General features: G+C 38.0%; 1 protein-coding gene across 15 annotated transcripts in view; it reads right to left on the reverse strand.

The window, feature by feature from the left end:
* The window catches only part of LRRFIP2 (LRR binding FLII interacting protein 2), a 105,849-nt gene that overhangs the window by 74,891 nt on the left and 10,171 nt on the right, over positions 1–20,787 (reverse strand). For all 15 annotated transcript variants that reach the window (XM_023760896.1, XM_023760895.1, XM_023760897.1 and 12 more), the window contains exon 2: positions 16,284–16,425. In XM_023760896.1, the coding sequence (XP_023616664.1) occupies positions 16,284–16,373 (90 nt within the window). In that variant the 5' untranslated portion in view covers positions 16,374–16,425. The remainder of the gene's footprint in view (positions 1–16,283; positions 16,426–20,787) is intronic.

Here is a 20,787-nt window from a genome sequence, read left to right on the forward strand (position 1 = left end):
ACCACTAAACCAGTATTATACGAAATGCTGAAAGGTATCCTTTAAGAAGAGGAAGAAGAAAAAGGTAAAGATACAAATTGTGAACAACAAACAAGCATCTATCAACAAGTGAATCTAAGAATCAAGTGAATAAATAATCTGATGTACAGAATGAACTGGTGATTATAATGAATCAGGGACATAGAAAGGGAATGGACTGACTATTCTTGGGGGGGAAAGGGGAATGTGAGATTCGGGAAGAGACTGGACAAAAATCGTGCACCTATGGATGAGGACAGTGGGTGGGGAGTGAGGGCGGAGGGTGGGGCGGGAACTGGAAGGAGGGGAGTTATTGGGGGGGGAGAGGAACAAATGTAATCTGAACAATAAAAATTTAATAAAAAAAATATATATATATACAAAAAAAAAATTCTTTCTTTTCTGTGAAATGGTACCATTCTGGTTCTTATTTCTTTGACCATGACTTTACTACCCCCAATGTAGGTAATGTCCTTTGCTGCACAGCCTTTCATCTTCTTATTCCATATTTTCACTTACCAGCCAATGAGAATGACTCATATCTAACATCTCAAGCTCTGACCGAAATCAAAGTCGACATTTCTGTCTAATGGGTCTCTTATTAATAAACTTAGAGTGAATAAAAGCAAACTCCTCTTCCCCCAGTGAAGAGGGCTTGCTTCCCTATTTTCCAATCTACAGAAATGAAATCCGTGTTACATTTGTTCCAAACACAAGTTCTCGGGGCCTCCTACTTCCTAACCAAATCTTCCTGTTCAAGGTCCCTGGAATCCAATCTTTCATTTCCATTCCAACACTTTTCCTCTTCTAAGCATTCTGTTTCCTAATTCCAACTTCACTTTATCCATTTCAATTCTCCTTCCGCCCTTGATAGTCCATACTATAAACTGTTGAATTAATCTGCCTGCAACACCAAGAAACAAGCAAAATAAAACATCCTAAAGTAAAATCTGATTAGCCATAATATAGTTTATGATGCCCAATATGCAAAAGCATCCTTATACTTTCTGAATTTTAAATGTGAATTGTTACTGCTTCAGATAAACACAGAACTAAAGTAAATTTGCTGTAGTTCCCAGTGGTACTGCAAATAAGCTCAACTAAGGCCAATCCTATTATAATGCTTCCATCTGTCCAGCAGGTCTACAAGTAAAGCAGGATCTATCCAATCCACTGGACAGTGCTTACTGTTTCCTTGGAATATAATCCACAAGTCAAATTTCATTTGGGAGTATTATTGGGGGGGAAAAAAAGCTATGTTTATTTTTTTAAAGTTTGATCCCATCATCCTAAGATTCAAAGGCAGGAGAATTATGTTATATAATAATAAACTAATATAAATGTATATATTGTTATCTAACATAAAGTCCATCCTCCCCAGGGAATTTGCCCAACTATCTGATCTCTCTTCTGTCTTTACTTTCCCACTCTATTGGTTTGGTCTTCTCATCATAAGAAGGTTCAAAGCCTCTCTCTTATCTTTAAGAAAACAAACAAAAAATACCATCTGGTTAAATTCTACCTTGTCTTCTCTTTATAACCTACTTTTTACTAGCACCTCCCTCCTTAATTCTCACTCGCATCAAATGACTGCATTCTGGCTTCTGTCTAAATCACTTTATTGAAATTGCTCATGCAAAAGTAACTAATGACCGCTAACTACCAAACCTAGTAAAATTTTTCTATTCTTCTCTCACTTGTCCTATCTGGACTTCCAACAACAATGATCACTCAATTTCTTCTTTAAAATCTCACCTCCTGGCTTTCTGCAATACTAGTCTTTCCTGGTTTTCCTTTTGACTCTCTGACCTCTCTTCCTCAGAATCATTCATATATAGGTTCATTTTCCCCTGCTAGCTCCTTAAATTTTTTAAATTTTAATATAATAAAAGCTTCCAGGCTTGATCTCACTTTTTTCACTCTATGTTCCCTGCCTGAGTAATATTGGTAGTTTACAAATCTTTATGTCCAACCCAGCCTTTCTTCCACAGTCCCTGATCGAACCGGCTCTTAAACACGGGGGCTGTGTTTCCCGTTCCCCGACCTCTCTCCAGCCATACTGCACTATTATTCTGGCAGTTTCTCACATGGTTCCAGTTGTTTCATACCCCTGTGTCTGTAAAGTGCTTAGGAAGCAATACACAAAAATCCATAAAACCAGGGAGAACTTTTATTTATTTTTAAAGAATTTTATTGATGTTTAGAGAAAGAGAAAGGAAGGGAGAGGGAGAGAGAGAGAAACATTGATGTGTGAGAGGGATGCATGCTCCCTACCAGGGATTGAGCCCCCAACCTGGGCATGTGCCTTGACCGGGAATCAAACCAGCAACTTTTCAGTACGTGGGACAATGCCCAATCGAACCACACCGGCCAGGGCTATATTAGAACTTTTAGAAAATGGACAGGAAGAATATATTATTATTTTATTAAAGTGGTCCACTGTTGTGGTGGGGAGGTAGGCCTGGGTGTGGGGAATGAAACAAAGGGTCCTGAACTTGCTTTATAATGTCTTCTTTCTCCCTTCCTGCCTCTTTGTAAAGAAAAGATCAAAAACAACTGTCACAAAATGTTGACATCAGTTAATGTTGGGTGGTGGACACATGGACACATATATTATCATCAAAACCTTTCAGCATTTACTATTTTTCCAGAAAGAATAATACATCAAAACACACACTCCTGTATCTTTATAAAAAGGGAAACCTTGCCCTGACTGGTTTGGCTCAGTGGATAGAGCGTCGGCCTGCGGACTGAAGGGTCCCAGGTTCGATTCCAGTCAAGGGCATGTACCTTGGTTGCGGGCACATCCCCAGTAGGGGATGTGCAGGAGGCAGCTGATCGATGTTTTTCTCTCATCAATGTTTCTAACTCTCTATCCCTCTCCCTTCCTCTACGTAAAAAATCAATAAAATATATATATTTTTTTTTTAAAAAGGGAAAACTCTAGTTTTAAAGCTTTTGCCTACTGTGATCATGTAACAGTTTTAAAGAGAGGCAAATTAAATTTCATAATGCACTGACTGAACCATGTCTGTAATTGTCAGCCTGCATGTATATCCATAATATAAAACTCATGCAACTGGCATGAGTTATAGAGATAGGTATAATCTGGACCTTTACAGACTATGCTTAAATTTCAAGAAATCTGAAACACAAAATTCTAAGAAGTAAAACATTCATGGAAAATGACTAATTCAGGTAGCTAAGACTCAGAGTTTACTGTGTTTAATTTTGTTTATTCTTCCATGGCACTCATGCCAAAAGAACCCTGAAAGTCAAATTAAGAGACATAATATTTATTGTGTTGCTATGGTTTCCAAATTAACAAATAAAAATCATCACTCAATTTCCTAGCAACATCCCTTTAGTAGAAAATCTTAGGTTGCATTTTTCTTAGATCTTACAATATAATTATGTTGCACCACCTTTTTAAAAGCTTTTGATACTTGAAGACCAAATATTTAAATTTTTCTGAGCATAAATACCAATATGTATTAGATCAAATATAGAGATTTTAACCCATTTTCTTCTGCTGTCAAACTATATCTGCCTTTTATTCAAAGACCTTTTGATAGCAAAATATTCTTTTGGAATCAAAGAGGAAATTTAAGATTATAGACTTTAGTACTGAGGTCTAAGTACAACCCAATAAAAAGATAGTATAGGAAAACTGAAACTTTTAAACTATAATGACATATTTAACCAAAGGAGAAAATATGAATCAGTTCTAGCAGATATACTGGGGGGAGAGGAGAGGTTTTGCTAGTATAGTGTATTGTCTTCACATTTAGGTTAATGATACTATGCTATTTGAATTTTTACCCCCAAATTCCTGTAAATCACAGGAATGGTGAAGATTATGACAGTGAACATTATACCAAATATTTTCCCAATCATATTGACACAAAACTAAGTCTTAGGGTTCAATAATCCTCCCTTCATTCTGGTTAGAGGGACAAATCAATGGAAAGAGAGATTTGAGAGTAACACTGGATGGAATAAAGAGAGATCTGCCCTTGATGGGCATTGGCTGAATTCATGCACTATTACCAACAAAAGGAATCCCAAATGACTGAAGAACAACTTAGATTTACACTTTCAAAGAATCTGTCTAATAAAATCAATAAATACAGAGGGGGGATTTTTAATTTATTTTTTAACTGCGTAGAAATGGAAAGAAAAACATACACTTTTTATAACTCTGAAAAAGTAACTCACATTTCAGAATCTCTTAAAAATTTTTGTGTACCATCACTGAGAACATTTAAAGGTATTTTAAATAAGAGTAATTCTGCCTCCTATGGAGTTACTTTTTCAGACAAATCCAATTTGCATGGAACAATCTGAACCAAACACACAATGATCAAAAAAAGTGTCAGAATTAAGAAAGACTTGAGACTGGACTTTGAAATCTTAGCTCTTTAGGGCTCTATTTGAGGAGTGATTTTCTTCAACTCTATACCTTCTCCCTAGAGAATTTCATCTACACTCTTGATTTCAATTACCTTCTACATGCTGACAAGTCTCAAAAGATCTATCTTCAGCACAAACCTCTCCTTTGACCTCTTGATCTATATTCCCAAGACTACCTCTTCAAAATCTCCACTTAGATGCCTCACAGGCACCTTAACTCAACACATGCCAACACAAATACATGATCTTCCTTCCCCAAACCTCCTCCCCAATCTAATGTTCCCTACTATCCACCCAGATGCACAAGCCAAAACTTCCCCTGGCTGCTATACAACCATAGTCACACCTTGAATGTCCAACTACTTACCCCTCCATTCCAACAACCTCTCATCATCCCACTGTCATCACTCTAGGCCAAGCCACCACTGCCTCTGCAAGACTTATGAGTCCTCCCCCTCATCCACTGATGCCTCTTTCTGCTATAATATCAAACTTACAGTAAAGTCATCCTCATATGGCACAAATCTGATCATGTGGCACCACTACTTAAAACCCTGTTTTTCCACTGCTCTTATGACAGACCAAAATCCTACACAGATTCTGTAAGAGTTCATATCAGGGTTCTCAACCTTGCCCTATTGACAATTAGGCCAGTTTATTTTTCATTGGGGGGTGGTGGGGAAGGTTTACTATACACTGTAGGATGTTTTAGCAGTATCCCTGGCCTCTACCCACAAATGTCAGGAGCACACCCCCTTGTCTCTCTCTCCTTCCACACCCCTTGTGACAGGCAAAAATATCTCCACACTGCTAAATGTCCCCTGGGGGACAAAATGATCCTGGGTTGAGAACCACTGGCCTACATGATCTGGCACCTGTAACTAACCTCTGGCTACTCTCCTTTTTGCTGTCTAGGTTATTAACAGTGATATTATGGGAGGCACAATAGTTAAGAGTGCAGAAGCCCAAATGTAAATTTCAGCTCTACCTCTTTCTAGTAACTGCAAATTACTTCCCTTCTCCATGACTTGGATTCATCCTTGATAAATGAGAATAGTAGACTCAACAGAGTTATGAGGATTAAATACATTTAAAGTACTTAGAACAGTGCCTGGCTTATAACAACAGCTCAGTAATGTCAGCTGTTATTTTTGTTATCTGAATTCTCAATATTCTTTCAGCTCAAAAGCTTGTCCCTTAGAGTTCCCTCTGACTGGAAAGCTCTTCCCAACATCTGACAATTCCCTTCCCACCCACACCCCTGCCCCACCGCCTAAATAATTGCACTCATCCTTCAAAAACCATTTGAAATCATTTCTCAAGAAAGCCTTCCCAAAACCTGAGTTGCCCTGTCACACACTCTATAATAAAACCATTTACTATTCACTCAAAGCACTTGACACAGTTAAATTGTTCTCTCAATTCCAAGAATACCACTGATTGTGACATACACTGACATACACTGACAATCACAGCTTCGATTTCAGAAAAGAAATCACCATACTAAATGTAGACATTAATTATGAAAGAAAAAAGGCGCTGAAAATTGAGGAACCAGTCCATTAGGTAATTACTTGCTTTCTGTCTATTATCTTTTCTAGAATCTAAGCTACATAAGGGAAATGACCATGTTCACCCTTTCCATCCCATATCCTCTGTACCTGACACACTATCTGTGAAGAGAAGATGCTCAATAAACATTTACTGAATGAATGACGTTCAAAATTCATGGTTGTTTATTTGTTTTTAAGATTTTTTTATTTTTAGAGAGAGCAGAAGGGAGGAGAGAGAGAAGAACATCAATGTGAGAGCAAAACATCAATCAGCCCCCTCCTTCACAACCCCTGCTGGGATGGAACCCACAACCCAGGCATGTGCCCTGACTGGGAATCAAACCAGTAATCTTTCAGTGCACAGGATGACACCCAACCAACTGAGCCACACCGGCCAGGACCATGTTTTTAATTCTCACCCAAGGATATTTTTCCCATTAATTCTTAGAGGGGGGGGGGGGGGGACAGAGAGAGAGAGAGAGAAACACTGATGTGAGAGAGACAACCTAGGTACATGCTGTTGACCAGGATCAAACCTGAGACCCTTCTGTCTTAGGACAACACTCTAACCACTGAGCAACCTGCTAGGGCCAGGCCATGTTGGAATAAACAAACAAACAAAAACCAAAAAAACCTCTATTCTCTCCCAGCCAGGTGACTCAATTGATTGGAGTGTCACCTTGTACACCAAAAAGGTTGTGGGTTCAGTTCCTGGTTGTGGCACATACCTAGGTTGCGGGTTCAGTCCCTGGTCAGGGGATGTACAGGAGAAAACCAATCTCTCTCTCTCTCTCTCTCTCTCTCTCTCTCTCTCTCTCTTGCTCTCTCTCTCCCCCTCCTTCACTCCCTCCCTCTCTCAAACCAATAAACATCCTAAGGTAAAGAATAAAGAACAACCACCCTATTCTCAAATAAAACATGGCATTAATGTTCTTAATTATTGCTGATTATAATTCTTCTCTGCATTCTTTAAAAATATTTTTATTGATTTTTAGAGATCAATTGAGCCACACAAGCCAGGGCGAGTCTTTGCATTTTTAAAAGCTAGTATCCTTGCCCTGGCAGGTGTGCTCAGTGGTTAGAGCATAGGCACGAGTACCGATTCCCATAGGTTCAATTCCCAGTCAAGGGCACATACTTGGGTTGCAAATTCGAACCCCACCCCATCAGGGTGCGTGTGGGAGGCAACCAATCAATATGTCTTTCTCAAATCAATGCTTCTCTCTCTCTCTTTCCCCCCTCTTCCTTTTGGTTTCCCCCCTCCCTTCTACTCTCTCTGAAAATCAATGGAAAAAATATCCTAGGGTGAGGATTAACAACAACAATAATAATAAAGCTGGTATCCTTGCTGTATTTTATCCTTAATTTGCCAAGACCTAAAAATGAATAAATTATTCAAATAAAATAGCAAGGTAACTATGAAAAGATCATTAGTCTATTGAGCAATCAAGACTATCATTCCATACAACAATAACAATGAACAATATCTTTTAAACTAAGCACAAATGTTCCTTTTGTATCTTTCTCAAGCTGCGAAACCTCAAATTTTTGGTTCTCATTACTGGATGCCTACAATGGCTATTACCTCCTTAGGCAGCAAAATGAAATCTAATCAGTGTCCATTAACAAATAAATAGATAAACCATATTTAGGATATACATACAAGGAAATATTATTCAGTCATATAAAGGAATTAAGTCACTTAAAGGGGGGTGCAGGAATGAAATTCTGATACATGCTAGAACATGGGTAAATTTTGAAGACATGATGGTAAGTGAAATAAGCCAGACACAAAAGGACAAATACTATATAATTCCACTTATGAAATATCTAGAAAAGTCAAATGCAGGAGACATATAGTAAATTAAAAGTCTGCCTGGCTGGTGTGGCTCAATGGTTGAGCACCAGATACCTATGAGCCAGGAGGTCATGGTTCGATTCCCAGTCAGGGCATATGTCTGGATTGCAGGCTCAATCACCAGTAGAAGGCAGGCAGGAGGCAGCCGATCAATGATTGATTCTCTCTCATCATTGATGTTTCTATTTCTCTCTCCCTCTCCCTTCTTTGCCTTCCTGTCTCTGAAATCAGTACAAACATATTTTTAAAAAAGAAAATAAAATGAATGCTTAAAAAAAAAAAAGTTACCAGGGGCTGGGAGAGAGGGAAGTAGAAAGTTATTGCTTAATGGTTACAGAATTTCTGTGTAGAGTGATGAAAAGATTTTAGAAATAGATAGTGGTGATGGTTACACAACAGAGTGAATGTAATTAATGGCACTAAATTGTAGACTTAAAAATGGTTAAAATGGCAAAATTTTTTATATTTATTTTAACAACTTTAAATAACTAATAATGTAATATACCAAAACCATTGGTATATTTGAATTACATACTTCCAATGGGTGAATTATGTTATGTGAATTATATCTCATTAAGCTATTAAAAAATGAAATCCAAAAGTTCTAGCAGCACAAATGTTCAACAGCCATAGAGCTTTCTTTCCTCATTACTACAAGTAGGTTTATGCACCAAATATGTACACGTGTAAATTCTGCTCAACAAAAATGTCTCCAAACACTATTTGCTACACTCTAACTCCTATAAAACATGTTCAATTTCTATGCCTCTCACTGATTTTTTTAGAATTAAAAGAACTGTGCATTATGAGCATTAATTTTCTTTGGGTCATGGATCTTGAAAGAAATCACAGAATTTCAGAGCTGGAAGGATTCTCAGATCATCCAAAAACTAAGAAAGAGAGATCCAAGATGGTGGCGGAGAAGGTGGAAGTTGCACTCACCTCCTATCAGGACCAAACTAGAATCACAACTAAAATATAGAACAATCAACCCGAATAACCAACTGAAGACTAGCTGAACAAAAGTCTTATAACCAAGGATTTACAGAAGCCACATGGAAACTGGTAGGAAGGAAGAGATGAGAAATGGGCTGGCCCCGCTCTCACAGACGGTGGCTGAGAATCCGGAAAGATCCCTCAGCTGCCAAGGTTCCCCCTTAGGAGCGAGGGGGTGTCAACGCCATGCCAGCCTCTGCTGCCCAGAGTGCCAGAGCCAGGAAGAAGCACCCACATAACATCTGGCTGTGGAGATCAGTTGGCATTCTGTCTGCCAGGGAGATAGGAGTCTGCTTGAAACCTAGGCAACCTCTTTTTAAAAAAAAAATATTTTTATTGATTTTTAGAGAGAGAGGAAGGGAGAGAGGCAGAGAGAGAGAGAGAGATAAAAACATCAATGAGAGAGAAACATCAATGGGCTGCCTCCTGCACACCCCACTATTGGGATGGAGCCCACAACCCAGGCCTGTGCCCTGATAGGGAATCAAACCGGTGCCCTCTTGGTTCCTGGGTCAATGCTCAACTGATGAGCCACACCAGCTGGGCTAAGCATCCTCTTAAAGGGCCAGTACACAAAATCTTGTTTGCAGCCACTCAACCTGAACTCATGCCCTGCTGAGGGAGTCACCTGTCTGGGCCCAGGGTGTAGAGGTCGGGCAGACTCAGAGGATATCAATGACTGAGTAGCGTGGCTCTAGGGTGGGAACTGTTTCTCCCACCTTGCCAAGAACCTTACCAGTGGCTCCCCTTCACAAAGATGCACTAGTCCCACCCATCAAACTCACAGCAGCCCCACCCTCTGGACTCCCAGAAAACCCACTCTCCTGATTCCTGGCAGATCACCTTGCTGAGATAAAGCACTCCAAGAGATCCAGGCAAAATCCAGAACAAACTGAGATGTGGTTCTGGAACACAGGCCATTCCCCCCACCTTGCTGAGTGCCTGAGGAGTGCCTCCTCCTCACCAGAGATCTACTAGCCCCACCCTGTAGATTTCCCACAGCCCTGCCTTGCTGAGCTCAAGCTCTCCAGGAGGTCTGGGTAAAATCCAGGCCAGACTGATTGGTGTGGTTCTAGCACAGGGGCTATTTTCCCCTCGCACATTCGACCCCTTTGACCCTTTAGAGCCCTTCCTTCACACGGCCAAATCTCGGTCTGTTTGGGCCCGATAAACTCTGCTGCCCTTACCCTGACAATTCCATGAGACCTTGTCCCACCATAAAAGTCTGGGGAAACCCAGCGGATGGCAGCAAGCCTTGGTGTACCCTGGGACTTTTGCTAAGTGGCCCCAAACCCAGCACTGGCACCAAGTTTAAGACTGTATCAATCTAGTCAATATCGCTCACCCCTACCTCTGTGATTCACTGAGAACCTACCTCTTGCAACTCAAGTACTACCAGAGGCTCTTTCGGTGACTGAGCCTAACAGGCAGCCATTAGGCGGATCTCGGGGGTGCCTTGCTGACCTGCCCCTGGACTTAGTGCTGGTGGAAACCAGCCTTGATGTGCAGCTTGGTCCTTCTCACGTACACCCAGGCACAGCAGAGGCAGCCACAAACCGTGGATCACTTTCTAGCTCCAAACAGGTTGCCCAGGACCAGACACAGACAGCATCTGACACTGATTTGCACCAAAGTCCCTCCCAAGAGTCCAGAACTGACACATACATTGGCAAGCCTCAGTCAACATCAGAGAAGGATCCAATTAGCTACACAAGAGGCACATCCAAAGGGAGACCTCAGCAGTTACTGAACCTTGCTGAGGCAAATTCCACTAAGTGTGGTTAACACCTCACAGCAGCTGATACATTGTGGTCAGGGTCAATCCTCAGTCAGCCAACCTGAGGGTCAACCCCACACATGAACAGGCTATTAGCAATCAAGACTCAATTACAACAGGAGGACTCACATAACCCACACAAGGGACATTTCTGGAGCACCCAGCTAAGGTGATCAAGGAGATTGTGCCACTGGTCACTTAAAAAAATGAGAATAGTTTAAGAGAACTTATAGACAACATTAAGTATAATGACATCCTCATCATGGGGATACTAGAAGAATAATGAGAGCAAGAAATTGAGAACCTATATGAAGAACTAATGACTAAAAATTTCCCTAACCTGATGAAGGAAAAAGACATACAAGAAGCATAGCGAGTCCTAAGTAAGATGAACACAAAGAGGCCTACACCAAGACACATCATAATTAAAATTCCAAGGGTCAAAGACAAAGACAGAATCTTAAAAGCAGCAAGAAAAAGACAGTTAGCCTCCCATAAGACTGTCAGCTGATTTCTCAACAAAACATATCAGACCAGAAGGGATTGGCATGAAATATTCAGTGATGAAAAGCAAGGGCCTATAACCAAGATTACCTTACCAGCAAGGCTATCATTTAAAAATTGAAGGTGAAATAAAGATATTTCCAGGCAACAAAGCACTAAAAGAGTTCATTACCACCAAACCAGTATTTCAAGAAATGTTGAAGCGTCTTAAGGGGGGGAAAGAGAAACACAGTTATGAAGAATAGAATGCCAATAAATATGTACTTATCAATAATCACTTTAAATGTAAATGATTTAAATGCTCCAGCCAAAAGACAGAGGATAGCTAAATGGATAAGAGAACAAGACCCATTTATAGAGGGAGGCAAAGTAGGTTTACAGTTGTTCATATGGAAAATAAAACAATAAGTAATAAGTAATAATATAAAAATATACACTAATAAAAGAGAAACACGCAAATTGGTGTCACTCCACTACGCCCACCAGCCAATCAGAGCGACTATGCAAATTAAGCCAACAAAGATGGCGGTTAATTTGCATATGCAGACACAGAGCGAAGACTGAAGGCTCCAGCTGGAGTGAAAAGTGAAGAGTGAAGAGTGAAGAGTGAAGGGTGAAGACTGAAGACTGAAGAGGCTTGGCTTCTCTGCTGCAGCTACAGCGGAGAAGCCAGGCCTCACTGCGGCCGGACCAAAGGCCTGGGTCCCAGGTGCCGGAGGAAAACCGATGCCAGCAGCCAGGGGAAGGAAGGCCTATTGTGTGAATCTTTGTGCAACAGGCTTCTAGTAAATAATAAAAATACAAGAATAAACTCTGTGTTTCACATACTCACAACTGCATAAATACCCCACTGACATAAATGAATATATCTTCCAGACAGAAAATCAACAAGGAAAGAGCAGCCTTAAATGACACACTAGATTAGATGGATTTCATTAATATCTTCAGAGCATTTCACCCCAATGCAGCAGAATATACATTCTTTTCAAGTGCACATGGAACCTTTTCTAGGATAGACCACATGTTAGGACACAAAACAAGTCTCAATAAATTTAAGAAGATTGAAATCAAATATCAAGCATCTTCTCTGACCATGATTGTATGAAACTAGATATCAATCACAAGAAAAAATCTGAAAAACACACAAACACATTGAGGATAAATAACAAGTTACTAAATAAAAAATGAGTTAACAATGAGATCAATGAAGAAATAAAAAGATATCCTGAAACAAATGAAAAGGAGAACACAACAAGCCAAAATCTAAGGGACACAGGGAAAGTAGTCCTAAGAGGGAAATTCCTAGCATTGCAGGTCTACCTCAAGAAACAAAATAAATCTCAAATAAACAATCTAACCTTACACCTAAAGGAACTAGAAAAAGAATAACAACATGGCCAGTGTGGCTCAGTGGTTGTGTCAACCTGTGAACACATGCTCAGGTTGCGCGCTTGATCCCCGGTAGGTGGCATGCAGAAGGTAGCCGATAAATGCTTCTCTCTCATCATTCTCTCATCAATGTTTCTCTCTCTCTCTCTCTCTCTCTCTCTCTCTTTCTCTCTCCCTTCTTCTCTGAAATCAATAAAAATATATATTTAAAAAACAAACAAACAAACAAAAACAAAAAACAAAGCCTAAAGTAAGTGGAAAGAAATAATAAAAATCAGAGCAAAAAAAAAAACAACCCAAAATAGTCTTTATAAAATACAAAAGATCACTGAACCAAGAAGAGCTGGTTCTTTGAAAAGAGAAGACTAGCCGAGGCCGGTTTGGCTCAGTGGATGGAGCGTCGGCCTGTGGACTGACAGGTCCCGGGTTCGGTTCCGGTCAAGGGCATGTGCCTGGGTTGCGGGCACATCCCCAGTGGGAGATGTGCAGGAGGTGGCTGATCGATGTTTCTAACTCTCTATCTCTCTCCCTTCCTCTCTGTAAAAAATCAATAAAATATATTTAAAGAAAAAAAAAAAAAGAGAAGACTAGATTAATAAACTTTTAACCAAATTCGTCAAGAAAAAGAGAGGACCCAAATGAATAAAATCAGAAATGAAAGAGGAGAAATAACAGCTGACACCACAGAAATAGAAAGGACTGTAAGAAAATATTATGAACAACTATATGCCAAAAAATGGGACAATCTGGGAAAAATGGATAAATTCCTAGAAACACACAATCTCTCAACACTGATTCAAGGAGAAACAGAACATCTGAATGAACTGATTACATCTAATGAAACTGAAGCTATAATCAAAATGTTCCCAACAAACAAAAGTCCTGGACCAAATGGCTTCACAGGTGAATTTTACCAAAGGTTCAGAGAAGAACTAGCATCTATCCTTCTCAAACTATTCCAAAAAAATTCAAGAAGAGGGAAGACTGCCCTGGCCTGTTGGCTTAGTTGACTGGAGCACTGTTCAGTACACCAAAAGTTGGTGGGTTTGATTCCCAGTCAGGTCACCAGATTGCAGGTTTGATCCCCTTTTATGGCACATACAGGAGGCAACTGATTGATGTTTCTTTCTCATATCAATGCCTCTCTCTCTCCCTCCCCCTTTCTCTCTCTTTAGAATCAGTGAAAAACATATCCTGGAGTAAGGATTTATTTTTTAAAAAAAAGAGCCCAGCCAGCATGGTTCAGTGGTTGAGCATGAACCAAGAGATAATGGCTCAATTCCGAGTCAGGGCACATGCCCAGGTTGCAGGCTTGATCCCCAGTAGGGGGCATGCAGGAGGCAGTCAATCAATGATTCTCTCATCACCAAATCCATCTCTCTCTCTCCCTCTCCCTTCCTCTCTGAAATCAATAAAAATATTTTTAAAAAACGAAAATGTCCATACTATCCAAAGCAATGTATAGATTGAATGCAATTCCTATCAAAATACCAATGGCATATTTCATAGAATTAGAACATACAACTGAATTTTAGTATGTATATGTGCTGTGGAAGAGAGCACAACAATCCAATTAAAAACTGGGTAGAAGATCTGAATAGCTATTTTTCCAAAGAAGACATCGTGATTGCCAACAGATACATGAAAAGGTGTTCAATATCACTAATCATCAGGAAAATGCAAATCAAAACCACAATGAGATATTGCCAAACACCTGTTAGAAAGGCTCTCATCAAGAGAACAAGAAATAATAAGTGTTGGCAAGGATGTGGAGAAAAGAGAACTACTGTGAACTGGTGAAATAAAAATTGGTGCAGCCACTATAGAAAACAACACAGAGGTTCTTCAAAAATTTTTAAATAGGACTGCTTTATGGTCCAGCAATTCCATTTCTGGGTATTTATCTAATGAAAACAAACAAAAAAAACCAACACTAACTCAAAAAGATATATACACCCCCATCTTCATTGCAGTATTATTTACAATAGCCAAGATACGGAAACAACCTTTTTGACATTTATCTCTCAGCTTCATCTGTTTCCTTATCTACATATAAGGCTAATAATAATAATACCTACCCTACCTAACTCACAAGGTTATTGTGAGAACCAAGATATGGAAGTACTTTTAAAATCATGAAAAGTTATAGAAAACAAACAATTAATGAAGGAGCTGGAGAAGATTCAGATACAGTATAGCAGAGTGAGTGGTTGTATGCTCAGACTTTGGAGCCAGAGTTCATTTGTTTGAATCTAAGCTCTACTATTTCCTAGCTATGTGACGACCTTAGAAAAGTTACTTAACTTTTCTGTGCAATGGTTTCTTCATCTGTAAAATGAAAATAATAATAAAGCCAATCTCAGAATTTTGTGAGGATTGAATTAATTAATGCATTTTTAATACTTAGAATAGTGTTTGTCACAGAATAAGTACTCAAATGTTGGATGTTAGAACTTTATAACAATTTTGTAAATGAAGCATCATACCCTCAAAAAGAGTTCAAATACTTAATGACAGTACCAAAAGAGCTTAGCAGGTGCTGGTATCCTCTCCCCTTTCAGAAATTTGAGTATATGCCTCCAATTTTGGAAGTAAACATTTTAGATAGTTTCAATTTTCAACTAAAACTACGAGGCTTCCAAAATACTTTACTTATGCAAATATGGTTGTAGAGTAATAGCTACTTTATTTCATTTTAAAATATCCTTTACCTTTTTATTTAAAAATATCTGATTTTTAAATTTTGTTAAAGTAATATAAATTTTGTCATCAATTTTTAGATTACTTTTCTTTGCTTCAAATATTCTCCTACAGAATTTGACTTCTAATTCAAAAGCTATCTGAGTAGCTTAAAAGAGGAAAAATGTAACAATGAACTGGCCAAAAAAGACTGTGTAATATGTCAAAAGGAAATAGCACTAGTTAGAAATGAGTTATTTACTAAGAATAACTAAGAGGAAGTGATGAGGGATTAATTCTCACCAAAAAAATATAATTTAATAATGCAGTACTCTAAACAATTCAAATACTACATTAGTTTATGGGCAGGTCTGCAGCTATAGATAGAGTCAGAGTCTGAAATAAAATTGGCACCTCACTAAGAAATCACAGCTAGGAGTTATCTTAAATTTCTAATATGCAACAGGAAATGTTGCTAGTGATTCAACAGGTGACACCCCTTCCTTTTTTTCTTTTTCTGAGTTGTCAACAAAATGAAACAAAAATGCTCCAGAAGCCCTGCTACTAGCTAAAAATTAAACATAAAAATTCCACTGCAATATTTAAAAAAACAGCTAAGACACTGAATCTGAGCAGATACCAAATAAGGATTATTTCTATCAACATTTACACAGTGCCTCCTGTGTAATATACATATTAACTGCATATAGCCCAATGAACATCTATAATCTAGTTATCATATTTTCAAGATTCTAATTACCTTAAGTTTCAATATGAAGATTAATTTTAAATTTCAATATATTAGGACTATAATTATAATTATAAACATCAATATATTAGTTCTAGTACCTAGAACTCATATTATCCACAAAAAGAAAATGAAAAATTAATTTAAATGAGTTGAATAAATATCCAAGTAAAGAGATGGCAACTATATTTTATTCTAATACAGTATTTCAGAAGTCAAATACATTATTTATAGCAAACATTCTGAAACTAGCTCAATGAATGAACGTCTATAACTCTCTAACCCCAGCATTTTTACAACATTCTCATCTGTACATGTCAGTGTTGAGAGGGGGTTTTCCACACACACCTCTCTGGCAATGTTACTTAGAGCTTCATCTTCTGCAGAAAATCGGTCTTTCACAGGTGTCCTTTTCCTTCCAGAACCAGGGGTCCCCATCTTGTCTTGATCGTCTTTTAACTCTGAAAGGTGATTCAGTCTGTTTTCAGCCCTGAAATAAACAGCAATAGAATAATTTAGGATATTTCTCTTTGTGCAGTTTTAACATTCATTTATACATTCACTTTTTAAAAAGAGAAATTATATTTATGTATACACATATAAATTAAAATTAAGCATGAAATACTTTTTCTCATTATCAAATTATTCCAATAATATTTAGAATATTTAATTTTATACTAATTACCGAACCTCTCAACACTTTTTTACCACACTACCCATGGCAACCTAAGAGAACGTGTTATTACATTAGCCTCAGAAAACTGCAGTCAACAGTCATTTTACTTGTTTAAAATTACTACAGCTATTTCTAAAATCTATTTCCATTCTAGAAGCTAGAAGGAGGGCGGAGAGGAATTTCAGAAAAGTCCTTCAGCCTAAAGCTTTGAGAGAACACATTCAAAATATTTTAATGTAGGTCTTAAAGTTACAAAGGTAACTTGGCTTTTTAGTGTAATTTTAGAAACAATTCCAATTAACCCATTACCACATAAAGATCAAATGAAGGTTTATATTATTGCAATTAACAATAACCAACATTGTCCATCAACAAATATCTGAGTCCCTGCTATTGCCAGGTAGTATGGAGGTGCCAAATATAGTGATAAACAAAACTGAAGTAGGCCGATGATTAAGGATATATTTATGGATCCATTATTGTTGTAAGTATTATAGGTCTACTTTTAGAAGAAAATAGAAGAGAAGAAAAATTAATCCTTCAAGATTAAATAACAAAGATGATTTAAAAAAAGACCATCTAACTACCTTTCTAACACAAGGTACATATTTGAAATAAAAGATTCTCATGGGAGTTGCATCCCAATTTGTATGAACTTCCACTTCTTGAGAAATACAGCTCATTTAGCTAAACACGGGTTAACTTAAAATTTTTTTAATTTTAACACAATAAATTTGCAAAACTTCACTACACTGTGAGTCACAAAAGAATTCTCAAGTAAATTTTCCTAAGAGAATAAACTATATTAAAACTATAAGTGACTTTAATGTACTGGAATTTACTTGATTCAGGCAAAATAAAACCAAACCACTCCATCAATCTATCCACTCTTCTAAAAAAGTATTCTCCAATGAAAATTCCAGCCATTCTCATTTTATCTGGCATCATTTCTTATTCCCCATAGATAGCTTGTTATGTCTGTCAATCAGAATGAAGAGTGATGATAGTTTATTACTCTGCCATAGAAAATATATCTGGATATAAGTAAGAAAAGAACTCATTTAAATGGAAACAAAGAAAAGAATGAATGTCTAAAAGTAGCAGCTGATAAATCTGAGCTACTAATCAGGACAATTTCTGAAAAACACAACTTTCTCATTAGTCTCCCATCCTCTTCATCCTCAGCATAATTTTAAAGATCGTTCATAGCTTACTTAATAGTAATGGTGCACAAATATTAATCACCTACTGAGAAAAAAAAGCAGCAGGCAATACAAAGTTCCTTTTCAGACTAGCATGACAATTTAGCTAACATACTACTGGGTATCATCCAATTATTGTCCTTCAGCCAGCTTTCCAAGGACACACTGAAAGACATTTCACAGAAGCATGAGACAAAAACGTAGGCATTTTCTAATTCTAGACACACAAAAAGAAAAAAGATGTAAAAAGATGTTGCTGAAAGTATATGCAACAGTAGTTTCATTAGGAGGATAGGATTATGGATGCTTTTTTTTTCTTTTTCTTGATTAGCACTGGAGAAAGATATACACATTTTTGAAAAATTAAAACATTCAAATCCAAGGCTCAAAGAATAAATTGGCCTTAAAGTGAATCACAACCAAATTAGGCACAATAAACTATACAGCTGAGGCACACTACCTGAAGCCAATGATGATGGTACACTTTTGAATACACTCTTTCCTCTTTCCCCAGAATCCATTTTGCTTCTTTCTTAACTAGTACTGCCATAGACTTTAGACCTGCCAGGATATGCCTAGCACACAGATTTACATAAAGAATTATCTTGGCCCTGGCCGGGTAGCTCAGTTGTTTAGAGCATTGTCCTGACATGCCAAGGTTTCAGGTTCGATCCCAGGTCAGGGAACATACAAGAATAAACCAATGAATACATAAATAAGTGCAACAAATCTCTCTCTCTCTCTCACTCTCACTCTAAAAGAATCAATAAAAATTTTTAAATTATCTTTTCTTACAAATGCCTCAAAACAAAACTGTTTCAACAAGCTTCAGGCTAACCAGTCTGGAGAGTAAGATGACAAAAGGAAGGAACAGCGGAAGAGGATAAACAGGAAATGGGAATAAGTTCTTGCCTGTCTTCCTTGTCCTACCTACAGAGGGTATCTAGGTTTTTATGTGATTGGCCAGGTCTTATCACCTTTTTCAACTGCACAAGAGGCAGACCAACCATTACCAAATTAATAAAACAATCTAGTGCTTCGGGCCAGCATGGCTCCATGGTTGACTTATAAACCAGGGGGTCATGGTTCGATTCCCAGGCACCATCAGGGTTGGGACTTGATCCCCAGGGTGGGGCATGCAGGATGCAGTGGACCAATGATTCTCTCTCATCATTGATGTCTCTGTATCTCTCTCCCCCTCCCTTCCTCTTTGAAATCAATAAAATATAAAATTAAAATAAAACAATCGAGTGCTTTTGAAGAATTATATTATTTGTACTCTGTAGGCAGGCATCCTTAAAGGTTTTCAGCTCCTATGCAATCTATCTTCTAATAACTCCAGAACATTCTATATCAGTGATAGGGGAAAACCTTAGAAGAAATATTTCTGGCATAGGCAATGGAAAACTGCTTTTCAACAAAATGATAAAAATAAGGATAAAGACCCAAATATATTATTTCTGTTACTTATCCTAAAAGGACTTTCAGTAAGTTTCTATCCCAAAGGACACTTTTCCTGAGGAGCCATGCTACTCTCTCCCAGCTTTTCCTTAGTGGTATCAACTACACCAAGAGCTAAACATTTACACCAACAAAAACAAAAGGTCTGCATTTTGTCAAGTCCTTTACCCAGACAATGTCAAGCTGATTTTTTCCAGATGGTTTTGTCATTACGTATTGGTCTATCTAAGGCAGCGGTTCTCAACCTGTGGGTCGCGACCCCTTTGGCGGTCCAACGACCCTTTCACAGGGGTCGTCTAAGACCATCCTGCATATCAGATATTTACATTACGATTCATAACAGTAGCAAAATTACAGTTATGAAGTAGCAATGAAAATAATTTTATAGCTGGGTCACAACATGAGGAACTGTATTTAAAGGGCCAGAAGGTTCAGAACCACTGATCTAAGGGAAAGAAGGAAAGTACCTTCAGAATGAGGTGGAATATAAACCTTCCAAAATAGATACATCAGGAAGGCTTTCTCTTCCCCAATGATCTTCTCATATAACACATTTCTGAAAAACAGGCATTTTGCCACATTAAGTGGCACTTCAATCATGAGATTGTTCCCTTTTGTGAGAACAGAATGTGTATGTAATGTCAGTATGTCACATTCTAAATACAGCACACTTAGTTCTGCTGGATACTGATAGTTGCAGTTCCCTCATATCTAAGCATTTCATCATGGAGAACTCAAAACACTGGCATGGTAACAACTCTGCATCAGAGTTGTCATTACCGATAACTCTGGTCTGCACAATGAAACACTTGGTAGTTATTCATAAGCAATTCGCGGTATCTGGAATGGCACCTGAACTAAAGGCAGTGTGACTGCAGTTGTTCCCACTGGACGGGATTTCAAGTGAGAGGACGTGGGTTCATCTGATTGCACAAGCAACTGCTGCACTGTCCTTCCTACTGCCTGAGCCTTGGTTTCTTCACCTGTAGAGCATAAACAACTGTTCCACTATTTAGCATGGTTAATGTGAGGCTCAAAGGCACTAAGTGCAATCACTTAATAAACTTATAAAGCACCATAATTGTTTAAAGTATCTTGAATTAACTACCTCTTTTACATATTTAGTTTATGAAGCTGATAAAAGGGCAATCCTTGCCTTTCTTTACAATTTCATACTTTTAACTAACCAAAAATATCTTCAGGTTATTTCCTACACCATGCATTAGATGATATGATTAGTCATGGTAAGAAACTTTGCTAAAGCATGGAACAATCTGGAAAAAATAAAAATGCCTTAAAAAAATAAAAATGCCTATAGTATAATCATTATACTATTCAGTATATTTACATAATGAAATTTTAAAATGTTTAAGGTCTTTTGTGGTCTTCAGTCTATTTTTGAAAATCTAAATGAATACACAGGTTTTGGGACTGTGACCTTATAATGGGTGTTATTAATAGCCTTACTTGAACATGTGACTTAGAAGATTCCTCTACTTGTGAATCAGGAAGG

The sequence above is a fragment of the Myotis lucifugus genome, unplaced genomic scaffold, assembly GCF_000147115.1.
Source record: "Myotis lucifugus unplaced genomic scaffold, Myoluc2.0 scaffold_195, whole genome shotgun sequence".
NCBI lineage: Eukaryota > Metazoa > Chordata > Mammalia > Chiroptera > Vespertilionidae > Myotis > Myotis lucifugus.